The sequence below is a fragment of the Astyanax mexicanus genome, chromosome 21 (assembly GCF_023375975.1).
Source record: "Astyanax mexicanus isolate ESR-SI-001 chromosome 21, AstMex3_surface, whole genome shotgun sequence".
Classification (NCBI taxonomy): Eukaryota; Metazoa; Chordata; class Actinopteri; order Characiformes; family Acestrorhamphidae; genus Astyanax; species Astyanax mexicanus.
The window spans coordinates 30,107,611-30,121,557 of record NC_064428.1 but is presented as its reverse complement, the minus strand read 5'-3'; the positions used below and the strand labels follow the sequence as shown (position 1 = coordinate 30,121,557).

General features: G+C 37.8%; 1 protein-coding gene across 2 annotated transcripts in view; it reads right to left on the bottom strand.

The window, feature by feature from the left end:
* The window catches only part of epha6 (eph receptor A6), a 264,591-nt gene that overhangs the window by 20,514 nt on the left and 230,130 nt on the right, over positions 1 to 13,947 (bottom strand). The window contains exons 7-9 of one of the 2 annotated variants that reach the window (XM_022674654.2): positions 11,797 to 11,959; positions 9,672 to 9,780; positions 764 to 834 (exon numbers count right to left, since the gene is read on the bottom strand). In XM_022674654.2, the coding sequence (XP_022530375.1) occupies positions 764 to 834; positions 9,672 to 9,780; positions 11,797 to 11,959 (343 nt within the window). Of the gene's footprint in view, positions 1 to 763; positions 835 to 9,671; positions 9,781 to 10,560; positions 11,484 to 11,796; positions 11,960 to 13,947 lie in introns of those variants that run through there. The other variant, XM_049469664.1, reaches the window with a different exon arrangement.

Sequence of the window (13,947 nt, the reverse complement as noted above, 5' to 3'; positions counted from 1 at the left end):
GAGTGTACTTCAGAGCATTGCTGTGTTTACTTGATTGCATTTAGAGACAAGAGTGTTAGTTAGAGCAGGATGTTGGATGGTCACAGAACAGTTGGTGCCCAATAGGTTCATGTTTATCTGCTCCACAGTCTTATTCTATTGGCAATTCATTCTTCATTCTACATTTCAATGTTCATTAAAAAAGGTGTCCACAAACACTGGGACGTATAGCGTGTATACAGCTCTGGAAAAAAATCCGTTTCTGAATCGGTTTCTCTGATTTTGCTATTTATAGGTTTATGTTTGAGTAAAATTAACATTTGTTGTTTTATTCTTTAAACTACAGACATCTCTCCCAAATTCCAAATAAACATATTGTCATTTAGAGCATTTATTTGTAGAAAATGAGAAATGTCCAAAATAACAAAAAAGATGCAGAGCTTTCAGACCTTATAATCAATATTTGGTGGAATAACCCTGGTTTTTAATCACAGTTTTCATGCATCTTGGCATCTTGTTCTCCTCCACCAGTCTTACACACTGCTTTTGGATAACTTTATGCTGCTTTACTCCTGGTGCAAAAATTCAAGCAGTTCAGTTTGGTTTGATGGCTTGTGATCATCCATCTTCCTCTTGATTATATTCCAGAGGTTTTCAATTTGGTAAAATCAAAGAAACTCATCATTTTAAAGAGGTCTTTTTTCCAGAGCTGTATGGTGTACTGTACATACTCTTTACAGAATATTTTATAACATATCAGATTTGTGTGTTTGTGTGTGTATACCATGTCCATTCTGATACTGCGTCCTTCTCTTGTCTTCTGACTTCAGCTTGGATTTGATGTACCACTGACACCTGTTCCAAAATCAGAAAAAAATGCTGTATTAAGGGTGTTAAATAGCAATGAGCATTGCGACGCGCCTGGCACAGGGGATTGATAGGGCCCAGAGTGCACAATAAAATCTATAGTGTTAAAATCACAGTGTCAACATGTTTTAACAACCCTCAGTGATAAACAATCCACAGATTTTGTTAAAATTAAGTTAAAATTCAACTCTCTGCCTCCTGATTCTGCTTCACTATCGGGATGCTCTGCAGTCACCATTACACTTTCTTTGGGGTTATTATGTGAATTTGTAGGAAAATAGGATTTAATCATGGTGGTTCCCCTGGTGAAGCGTTATTCACCCTCTTAGTGTTGGGTTGAATGGTGGATAAGGGTGGTTATGGGAGAACCACTTTTTTTTGGCAGTTCTTGATGGTCTCTCTGAAAAAAAAAAGTAATTTATTCTGTGGTATGGCTTATAGTTACTATAGATATATAGTTTCAAGTGAAGTCCAGAATGTTTACAAAACTATATTCAAGCAAACGTAGATAAAAGGGTAAAATGTGTTAACACTGATGACGATGGTGTTCAATTATTTTAACACTATAGTGAGCGGGACCATATGTTATCAACTCTTAAAGAATTAATTTAACACTGTATATTAAATTTTATCAAGGTAACATTTATCTTCCTTTTAAATAGCACTGTTAGCAACTATTAGTTAAAGGTGCAATATGTAGTATTTTCCTACGTACATGTTTTCCTTTACTGGTGTGCTACAGACCTGATGGCTTGTTATGAAATGGAAAAGGAATTTTACATCTCATACATTTGCGTTTGACTTCACAATAATCTTATGTAGTGGCACTAAAATATCACTGTGATGTCAGATTCAGTAATTTATTGTTCTGTAATATGTATTTTGGCGGATATTCATTATACAGTTATTTAAGAGGGGAAAAAACACGTATTGTACCTTTAGAAACAAGTACACTTTTGAAAATGCAGCCCTAAAAGTTTATTTATATTGTTCTGTAATATGTATTTTGATTGCATTTATTATACATATATTGGTAACACTTTACACTAAGTGTTGACTAACTAACATAAATAAATATATGTGGCTGTTATAACACTTATGTAATTGTGGCCAGTTTTTTCTAATTTTTCTAATGTCCGTTAACTAAAATAATATTATATATTTTACATTTTTACTTCAATTGGAAATACATCTGTACATGCATTAGAATTGTTTCACTTTACATCAGGTATATTTATTTTACTGAACAGAGCTGTATAAGTGCTTAGTATTGTTTAACAGCTGTAAATAATAATTAAAAAAGGCAATATTGGTTAATCATGGTTTATATTTATAATTTCTACACGTAAGTTGAATTCCAACAAAAATATCTGCACACACTGACACATATATTCTGTATGATGAAATAAAGTATAAGCACCATCCAGACTAATATTTACATAATAAATATTTAGCGATTACCATAGGCAGAACTGCAGCACATAAGCAAATGACAAGAAAATGAATAAAGTATATGATAATAAAATATATGATTTATTGTTCATCTTGTTCAACAAATGATTGTAATGTGAAATGTAAAAGTAACATTAATTAATGCCGTTGTTCCGTTTTTAATTAACATTATCTAAGCATTGTTAATGTATTACCTCATGTTTTATTCATGGTAACTAATGCATTAAATCCTGTTAGTTAGTCAACACTGAATGTAAAGTGTTACCAATGTATTTTAGAGTAAAGGCTACTTATTGCACCTTTAACTCGTTAAACTTGTTAAATGGTGGGTGTCTGTCGCTGTCCGCGGTGCTGAAATCAGCCTCACTCAGTTATAAGCAGAGTAAACTATAAACACCACTGAGTGGCATGTCCACGACCCCGACTGTGACTTGCAGCGAGGCGCGCGAGCGCGGCGTACGATACCCAGATAGCCAGCGACTTTGGCCCGGAGTCGTTTCTAAGTCGGCACTGCTGGTTTAGAGTCGCAAGCAGAAAAATACTTCTGGCCCACAGCTGGCCCAGTGTCACTTTCTGAGTGTTCTACATCAGTGTCACTGAGCAGTCGTTTTTGTGCTGGTGAACGACTGTCGCACCTAACCTGTTGATTCTCTGAACACAGGTGTGTACTGGCTCAAATACGGCAGACGACCCTGTACCAGCACTGCACTAACAAAGTGGAAAACTGACTGTTCCCTACTGTTAGCACTTTTCTACCAAAGCTGACTTGTATATTTTCTTTTTATTTACAGTTATAGATGACTCCTGTCAGTAAGAATACTTACTCCCGCTGTTATGCTGCTCCTCACACACACACGCACGCACGCATGCACGCACACAAACACACACACACACACACACACACAGCCTGTTATAGTACACACACACACACACACACACACACACACACAGAGAGCCTGTTATAGTACACACACACACACACACACACACACACACACACACACACACACAGAGCCTGTTATAGTACACACACAAACACACACACACACACACACACACACACAGCCTGTTATAGTACACACACACACACACACAGCCTGTTATAGTACACACACAAACACACACACACACAGCCTGTTATAGTACACACACACACAGAGCCGGTTATAGTACACACACACACACACACACACACACACAGAGCCTGTTATAGTACTGCTACACGCACACACACGATCAGCATCCCTAGACCCCAAAACCAACCGTCGCGCACACCCCAAACGTGTGATCACGTTTAGAGTGTAAATGAATCTAGATGATATTTACCTTGGTGCCCCTGCGCATCAGCCCAGTTCAACCCGTGCGGTTTCTCGTAGCACTTGGCGCGCGGATTCCTCAAACATTACAACTTTCCATCCTGAAACCTTTGAAGTTTGTAGGTAGGTAGCAAACCTAACTAAGTATTACGTACCTTTTTTGAAATATAATTTATTTTGACTTAATAAATATTTTGGCCGTCAAATATGATTTATAACCCTATCTGTGTTGCCTCTTCAGTTAGCTAAGCTAGCTAACTTAGCAGCATATCAAGGTGATATTATCTGAGGCTAAATTATCTCAGAATGTAGCATTAAACACATTTCATGTTAATGTAAATGTTAATGTTGCTATAACAGTTACTAACAGACAACCAAAAAGTATGTTTTTCCTTGAAATTCAAATTGTTAACTAGTGTACAAGGCCAGAACAGAAGTACTGTTTCGGTATTTACGTTAGCTAAGCTATAAACAGTTAGCTAGCTAGGATAGAAACCAGCTAGTTTGCTAGCGTTAGCTTAAATGCTTTTACAAACATACATACTGTAAAAGCATTTAGGCTTGCTAGTTAACCAATTTGGTAGTTAGCTAGCGAATTGGTCTTTACTAGCTAACCTAAATGCTTCCACAGGACTTTTGTTTAGATGTTGTACATTAGCTAGCTAGTCAGCTAGGTTAACTTAGTGGTTGTGTGTCTCTACAAGTCACTGTGTAATGTTTGTTTTAGCTAGCTTTTTAGTTAAATAAAATGGTGCTGTGTCTGTGAGTTAATATAAAAAAATCTTTATTTGTATTGTTTATTCCAGAGTTCAGTAATACGTTCCTGCACACTCTGCTACTTCGTTAAAAGTGTATGTTATTAACTTAGCTAGCACATTTTTATATAAACACACTCACTACTACCAAATAAGCTTTAGTCAACATTTCTCTAATTTGTAAAATCACACTAGAAGTTGTTTGTGTATGCAGTATATTAGTGTATACTAGAGACAAAAATGTTTTACTTGAAAAAGTTTAAAATTAAATTACACACACACAGTTATCCTGTTAGACACAACAGGAGAATTTAACAACATTAAGTAAAATAGTGGAGCTTTTCAGAGCAATTAAATTATTCATGTTTTATATTGGCAAAAAAAGGAAATAGGAAAATCATAGATACATTTTATTATTGTCAGTAAATTAATATGTTTTAATGTTGCTGCCCCTACTTTCGCTTCTGCTGGTGCCCAATTTTCCAAGTACTTATTTCAAGAATGTGATGTTGAATTTAAAATGGTCATGTCATACAAAAGAAAAAACATAACAGCATTATATTTGTAAATATGACTGCAATAAACATATTTAACATTAAACTATTACTGTACTTTGATTCTATTAGTTGATAGTTGTATCTATAGAAACAAGTGTACAATTAAATATGTGTAGAGAAGGTATAACTTGCTTTTAGAGCCTACTCAGAAAATATAAATAAGAAAAACTATACTGGTGGGTGTGTAATGCTCTCAGGGAGTAAGATATAAATTTACTGAGGAGGAGACATCAATGAATTATTAAATTATCTTTATTTTAATTGTCTTTATATTATTTTAATCTTTATAATCAACACATTTTCCTTATAATTAATGGAGATGTATTTATATATTTAAGTATTACAGTATGGAGGACCAAAAATGACATATGTATAAATAAATAAATAAATGCACATATAAATGTAGAAATAAATAAATGTTGAAATAAATAAATGAATAAATAAATAAATGTTGAAATAAATAAATAAATATATAAATACACATAGAAATGAATAAATAAATAAATAAATATATAAAAAATAAATACACGCATTAATAATTGTATAGGTAAATAAATAAATTAATAAATACATTTCTAATTTTTTATATTTATTTTTATTTATTCATTTATATGTGCATTTATTTATTTTTTCATTTATTTATTCATTCATTTATTTCAACATTTTTACATTTATTTATTGATTTATTGCCACATTTATTAATTTATTTATTTCCACATTTATTAATTTATTTATTTCTGTATTTCTGCATTTGTATGATAGTTAGGTAGGCGGTCCTATCCTCGCTCTAAAGCAGGATTGGTTTTTGAGCTGCAAAAGTTTTGGCTCTACTGCTCCTGCCTTGGCCTGCAGCGGCGACATTTTTAAGCTGTTGACCCTCATTCATTTTCAGCAGTTGTTACTGCAGTAGGGGTTATAGCCGCGATGTTGCTGTGCCGTCCCTTTTGTTCCGTCTCACTGATACCGGAAGTACAGGACGGTGGAGATAAATAAATAAATGAAGAAATGTGGAAATAAATAAATAAATAAATGTAGAAATGTTGAAATAAATAAATGAATGAATAAATAAGTGTTGAAATAAATAAATGAATAAATGTTGAAATAAATAAATGAATGAATAAATAAATAAATGCACATATAAGTAAATATATAAATAAATATATAAATAAATAAGAAATGTATTAATTTATTTATTTACCTATGCAAATATTTATTCATTCATTCATTCATTTATATGTGCATTTATTTATATATTTATTTATTTATTTCAACATTTATTTATTTATTCATTTATTCATGTATATATTTATTATTTCTACATTTATATTTGCATTTATTAATTTATACTTATGTCATTTTTGGTCCTCCATAGTACAGCTCAAACACACACACACAAAAACCTATACAGTATGTGTGTATATGTACAGTACTGTGAAAATGTTTTAGGCCGATGCAAATTTCTTAAAACCAATTATCTCAATATTAAGTTGAGTTAATATTGAGTTTTACTTGGCAAAGGTACCACGTATTAAAACAGATACAAATAAAAATAAATACGGTAAAAAGTAACAAGAAGTCCACAGGTGCCAAACCTTTGTTTGGGCGAACCTATTAAACCAATGTTTTTCATAGTACAAAGTAGGGCTGTGAATCTTTGGGAATCCCAAAATTCGATTCAAAATTGATTCTTGGGGTCACAATTCAATTTTTTCTTGATTCTTTCAAATCAGTTGGATTTCTTTTTCTTCATCCTCCATACTTTAGCGGCGCAACAACAAACACTGTAACACAACACTACATGCCCCTCTGTAGCCTAATAGGGAGAGGCAGTAAGAGCACTGTCGTGGGGAGCTTTTTAACTGTACCGCGGAGCTCAGCTAGTTAAAGAAACAGTCCGGGGTCTCCGTTCTCGTATTTGGTCTTCATAATGCATGCATAATGTTGTTACCCCTGTCTTAACTTTTGGAACATGTTACAGGCATCAAATTCAAAATGAGTGAATATTTGCAACATTAAATTTCTTGTCTTTGTAGTGTATTCAATTGAATGAGTTAAAAAGAATTTGCAAATTGTAATCTGTTTCTGTTTTCTTTTTTTCCCTTTATTTTTTAAATATGTAAACTTTATGAATTAAACATACATTTAATATAAATCTTTAATATAAATTCTTTGAGCTTCCAGACAAAGTTTTTCTCTCATTAACACTAATTGAGTAAACAGAATACTCTATTTAAACCAATGGTGAATTCCTTATTAGTGTTTCCTATAATAATATATAATAATCATATTGATGTACTGATGTACAAAGTGGTTATTTACATAAGTTTTATGTACAAATAGCTTGTAGCTTGTAGTAGTAGGAATAACATTGTAGGTTCCTGAACCTCCTAGTTCTTAGAAAACAAATTCACCAACAGTAAAAGACAAAGTACCTTCAGTTACAAAAGTTTTGCTTAACTTGTGTTGGGCACTGGACCTAGTTCGGTGGCAGGATCTCAGCCAGCTTCAAGAACAGTCAGAAACCAGTGTAGGCCCAGTCCTGGTCCTACGTTCAAAAAGACACTGGGCCGAGTCCGGTGACCGAATCTCAGCCAGCTTTGAGGAGTCAGAAACCGAATAAGGCCCAGACTTGGTCCTACGTTCAAAAAGACACTGGGCCAAGTTCAGTGGCCGGATCTCAGCCAGCTTCCAGAACAGTCAGAAACCAGTGCAGGCCCAGACCTGGTCCTACATTCAAAAAGACACTGGGCCGAGTCCGGTGACCGACTCTCAGCCAGCTTCGAGGAGTCAGAAACCGAATAAGGCCCAGACTTGGTCCTACGTTCAAAAATACACTGGGCCGAGTCCGGTGGCCGGTTCTGGGCCACCTTTGAGGACAGTCAGAAACCAGCTAAGGCCCAATACTGGGCCAGCACTCGGTGGCTATCTGGGTATACATTACACCATGCGCGTTTCTACCGCTTTGATGTACAAGCGAGTCACTTCTGCTGTGTCGGACACGGGCCTAAAGGGCTGTAATCATTTATTCCGTGTCCAATTGAATCCTCTTGATTTATTTGCGAGCCGCTGACGAGGGTCTGCTATCTGTCTCGGGCCGCTTCTCCTCCACGCTCTGTCTGCACATCACACACGCGCAGCGGGGAGCCCATTAGCCCCGGAGCGCCGCGAGTGGACGTGAGGACACCGAGACCACGCCGGCCAAAACACTGCGACACGCCACCGCCTCCGCCGATACGACCTGACCAACAGCTCCCGCCGCCAGCCCCCACCCTCACCCCCGCCTCCGCTACAGGACCACCATGTGCAGTCCCACTAATTAGCCAGAACCACACTGAGCAGCCAATTGGAAAATAAGAAGGACGACTCAACAGCCAACGGACCTATTAAGAGATGCACGAGCGTGCGAGAGGAGCAGGCTTAGAGTTAACGAGAGAGTGAGAGAGAGAGAGATACAACTTATACAGCTTCAGTTTCTGAATCAGTTTCTCTGATTTTGCTATTCATAGGTTTATGTTTGAGTAAAATGAACATTGTTGTTTTATTCTATAAACTACAGACAACATTTCTCCCAAATTCCAAATAAAAATATTGTCATTTAGAGCATTTATTTAGAGCATTTTGGCTGAAATAACAAAAAAGATTCAGAGCTTTCAGACCTCAAATAATGCAAAGAAAACAAGTTCATATTCATAAAGTTTTAAGAGTTCAGAAATCAATATTTGGTGGAATAATCTTGTTTTTTAATCACAGTTTTCATGCATCTTGGTATGTTCTCCTCCAAAATTTATGCAGTTCAGTTTGGTTTGATGGTTTGTGATCATCCATCTTCCTCTTGATTATATTCCAGAGGTTTTCAATTTGTTTTTAAATGTGTTATTTATCACTGTATCCTATAATGTAATTATATTTATATATTCTAATAATATATATTTAAAAATGACTAATTTAGTAATTTAATTTACTTTCTAAAAAAAGTTACATAGTACTTAGTAAACCACTGTAACAGTTGTTTTTAACACACTTGGCCAAAAATGTACAAAAGTATATATGGAAATAAGTGTTTTATAGGTATACTGAATTACATTAAACTAAAGGAATATTTCATAGTAGTCTATTTATTTAAAATGCATTATATTGTACTTTTTAAAAAGTATGATAAAATTTTACTTCCAAATATTTGATTAAAGCATAATATAAATGTACTTTTAATATATTTTAAGTAAATATATAAATCACAAGACATTTTTTAACATATTTTAAGTACAATTAAGTATATATGTATATATATATATATATATATATATATATATATATATATATATATATATATATTTTTTTTTTTACCAGGTAACTGAAAAAACAAAAGAAATACCTACGAAATAAGTAATAGGACAAATTTACTGTGATTGTGTGAAGTGGCATCTGGTGCTCCTGCACTATGTAACTTTGTTGAAGCAGCTTCCCTACTATTATAACTTATTAACAACTCAGCTTCAGTTTGCATTGCTTTCCATGTAGTTGCTTACACCTTATAGTATAATAAAACTCAGGGAGCAAAAAGGGGTTAAAATGAGACCCATATAGTCAAAGAACCATTTTCTAGAACTTGTTAAATAGTATTTTTAGCTTGAAATGCAATCAAGGGAGTAAAAGAAAGAGGGTAAGTGATTGAGAACTGAAACAAAGAAGGGAAAAGAGAAAGAAAAGAGAAGAAAAATCAAAGACAAGTATCCTGGTATTCGTACCTGCCGGTGATAAGGAGGAAGAGAGTGAGGATGACGAGCAAAGAGAAGCCCCCCACTGCTGCTGTAACAATTACCAAGACCTGACCCTGATCAGACACCTCCTCTGAGTCTGAGACAGAGAGAGAGAGAGAGAGAGAGAGAGAGAGAGTTATATAGAGTAAGAGCAACAGAGAAAAATACATATATAAAGAAAGAGAGTGAGAGATACAAAGAGATAAAGAGATAAAAACAGAGATTAAAATTGTATTAATTAGACAGTATTAAGGAGCACTGCCTGAAATATAAAAAAAGAAAGAAAAAAAAAGCTTCAGGAAGGAAGAAGCAAGACGAAGCAAGTCACCAATTCATGAGTTAAAAAAGAAACCTAATGCCAGGTTCACACTACACGACGTTCTGGGTCGTCAGTTCTTGTACTGCTCACACTACACCACTGGTTGTGCTTAAATAGCGAGTCGTTGAGTTACTGAGACTTTCACACAGCATGACTAATCGGCAACACAGGGTGACGAATTACATGATTTTTCACAGTGGGAAATCATACACTCACCTGGCTGCTCTCCAGAAACACGTTTATCATCATAAGAACACGTCAGAACTAAATGCACATGAGAACTACAAATGCCATGCCAAATAATCTCTAAAGAGGAGAATACGCACTTAAAGTGAGTCCAACATGAATGGGTTGATATGGAGCAATTGAGTAAGAGTCTGATCAGTTTTATACTGAACTATGTACTTATGTTCTCAATTCAGAGCTATATCAAATGTTTTAGCACATCAGACATACTTTTTTAAGGTTTTAAACTCCAGTTCTAAGCATTTAAAAATCTAGCTCACCAGCCAATCAGCTTATAGCAGTAATGCAAGCGTCTTTACTGACTAAGCCCTATTTGACAAAAAAACACATGCTTCCTCTGATACATGTGAAGTCAGCCACCGCTTCTTTTCGAGCTGCTGATGCAGCATTGCTGAGTAGTCAGCACGCTCTGAGGAAAGCGCAGCGGCTCGGTTCCGGTACATCAGCTCACAGATGCCCTGTGCTGCAGACATCACCATAGGAGTGATGTGGAGAGAGAGCGCCATCTACCCACTCGAAGGGAGCAGGGCCAATTGTGCTCCCTTTGAGCGCCGGCAGCTTGTTGACAAAGCTGCATGAGCGGGGGTTTGAACCTGCGACCTCCTGCTTATAGTGGCAGCGCATTAGACTGCTGGACCACTCGCCGCCCTTAGCTAAAATATTTTTATTTAATATTTTAACTAAAAACATAAATTTGTTAGTATATTTACTGCATACCTAGACATTTCTCAATATGTGTTAGGTACAATTAGGTATATGTTCTTATTTTTTTACCAGAGAACTGAACAAACAAAAGAGATGCCTAAAAAATAAGTAATATTTTTTAGCTTAAAAATGCATTCAAGAGAGTACAAGGGAGAGGATAAGTGATTGAGAATTGAAACAAAGAAGGAAAAGAGAAAGAAAAGAGAAGAAAAATCAAGGACATGTTTGTTTTTCTTGTTTGGGAAGTGCGTCAACATATTTAATACAACACTTTAACAGCAACACTGTCCACAACTGTTCCAGTCGTTTCCTCTCACTTTCTCCAGGTTTATGTATCTTCATTTTATACACAGACAAAGTTTATCTTTCCATTAAATGGACATTGTTCTTCTGGGGGCTACTATCCCCATTTTTCCATCCGTAGTTTGATAGGAAAGAAATCTGCGTGATTCCACTCAGGCATGAGACAATTTAAAAACATCTGTGCCCTGCCCTTCACACAGCAATCTGAAAGACTTCCAAATCACTAGCTATACAGAGGGGGAGGGGTTACAGACAGACACAGAGTTACAGGGGAGTTTATGAGAGACGGTTAAAAAGAGAGAGAGAGAGAGAGAGAGAGAGAGAGAGAGAGAGATGTTATAGTATAGAGAGAGAGAGAGAGAGAGAGAGAGAGTTGTTATAGTATAGAGAGAGAGAGAGAGAGAGAGAGAGAGACATTACATCAAACACATTACCGTCCTGCTGCATTATTAGGAATTGTTTATGCTGATATAGGGCTTTGTTTACGGGAACAATAGAAGCTCTCTAACAAAAGAGGCTGTGAGAATGAAATGTGCTTACCCTCGTCTCCAGTGGAGAACTCAAACTTGGGGCTGTAGCTGCTGTATCCGGCCGCAGTGCGAGCACGCACGTGGAAAGCGTAGACGGTGGAGGGCTTTAGACCTGTTACGATCGCACTCGGCACCTTCGTACGAGTGGAGGAGTAACTCAGCTGCTCCTGCTCCTACAGGAGAAAGAGATAGAGAGCATACAGAGCAACGTTTCTGCATCACTTCTTAATTTTAACCCTCAAATTGGTTTCTTTTTGTACTATGGTGACCAGTGATGGCATAGTTACTTTAAGAAAGTAATCCAGTTACTGATCTGCATATCTGCCGTACTGTTGTGTGTTTATTGTCTGTTTAAACAAGCACTGTTTTGTTTGGGGTAAGACAAGCATGTGATTGGGGGAGAGCATAGGGGGAGCCAGATGAGAGAGTGCAGGGTCTGTGTGTGTGTGTGTGTGTGTGTGTGTGAGGTGGAGAGAGAGAGGGAGGCTCGCTGTGTGTGTGTTTGTGAGGTGGGGAGAGAGGGAGGCACACTGTGTGTGTGTGTGTGGTGGAGAGAGAGAAGAGCTTGCTGTGTGTGAGTGTGTGAGGTGGAGAAAGAAGGGAGGCTCGCTGTGTGTGTGTGTGTGTGTGGTGGAGAGAGAGTGCTCACTGTGCGTGCGTGTGTGTGTGTGTGTGTGTGTGGTGAAGAGAGAGGCAGGCTCGCTGTGTGTGTGTGTGTGTGGTGGAGAGAGAGTGCTCACTGTGCGTGCGTGTGTGTGTGTGTGTGTGTGTGTGGTGAAGAGAGAGGCAGGCTCGCTGTGTGTGTGTGTGTGTGTGTGATGTGGAGAGAGGGGGACTCGCTGTTTGTGGTTGAGGTGAAGAAAGCACAGGGTCTGTGTGTGTGTGTGTCTGTGTGTTTGTGTGTGACGTAGAGAGCACAGGGTCTGTGTGTGTTTGTGTGTGATGTAATGAGCACAGGGTCTGTGGGTGTGTGTGTGTGTGACGTAATGAGCACAGGGTCTGTATGTGAGTGTGTGTGTGTGTGTTTGTGTGTGACGTAGAGAGCACAGGGTCTGTGTGTGTGTGTGTGCGTGTTTGTGTGTGACGTAGAGAGCACAGGGTCTGTGTGTGCGTGTGTGTGTGTGCGTGTTTGTGTGTGACGTAGAGAGCACAGGGTCTGTGTGTGTGTATATGTGTGACGTAATGAGCACAGGGTCTGTGTGTGAGTGTGTGAGTGTGTGTGTTTGTGTGTGACGTAGAGAGCACAGGCTCTGTGTGTGTGTGTGACGTAATGAGCACAGGGTCTGTGTGTGAGTGTGTGTGTGTGTGACGTAATGAGCACAGGGTCTGTGTGTGAGTGTGTGTGATGTAATGAGCACAGGGTCTGTGTGTGTGTGGGTGTTTGTGTGTGACGTAGAGAGCACAGGGTCTGTGTGTGTGTGTGTGTGACGTAATGAGCACAGGGTCTGTGTGTGTGTGTGTTTGTGTGTGATGTAGAGAGCACAGGGTCTGTGTGTGTGTGTGTGCGTGTTTGTGTGTGATGTAGAGAGCACAGGGTCTGTGTGTGTGTGTGTGCGTGTTTGTGTGTGATGTAGAGAGCACAGGGTCTGTGTGTGTGTGTTTGTGTGTGATGTAGAGAGCACAGGGTCTGTGTGTGTGTGTGTTTGTGTGTGATGTAAAGAGCACAGGGTCTGTGTGTGTGTGTGTGTTTGTGTGTGATGTAATGAGCACAGGGTCTGTCTGTGTGTGTGTGTGTGTGTTTGTGTGTGATGTAGAGAGCACAGGGTCTGTGTGTGTGTGTTTGTGTGTGATGTAGAGAGCACAGGGTCTGTGTGTGTGTGTGTTTGTGTGTGTGTTTGTGTGTGATGTAGAGAGCACAGGGTCTGTGTGTGTGTGTGAGTGTGTGTGATGTAATGAGCACAGGGTCTGTGTGTGTGTGTGTGTTTGTGTGTGATGTAGAGAGCACAGGGTCTGTGTGTGTGTGTGTGTGTTTGTGTGTGATGTAGAGAGCACAGGGTCTGTGTGTGTGTGTTTGTGTGTGATGTAATGAGCACAGGGTCTGTGTGTGTGTGTGTTTGTGTGTGAGTAGAGAGCACAGGGTCTGTGTGTGTGTGTGTGTTTGTGTGTGATGTAGAGAGCACAGGGTCTGTGTGTGTGTGTGTGCGTGTTTGTGTGTGACGTA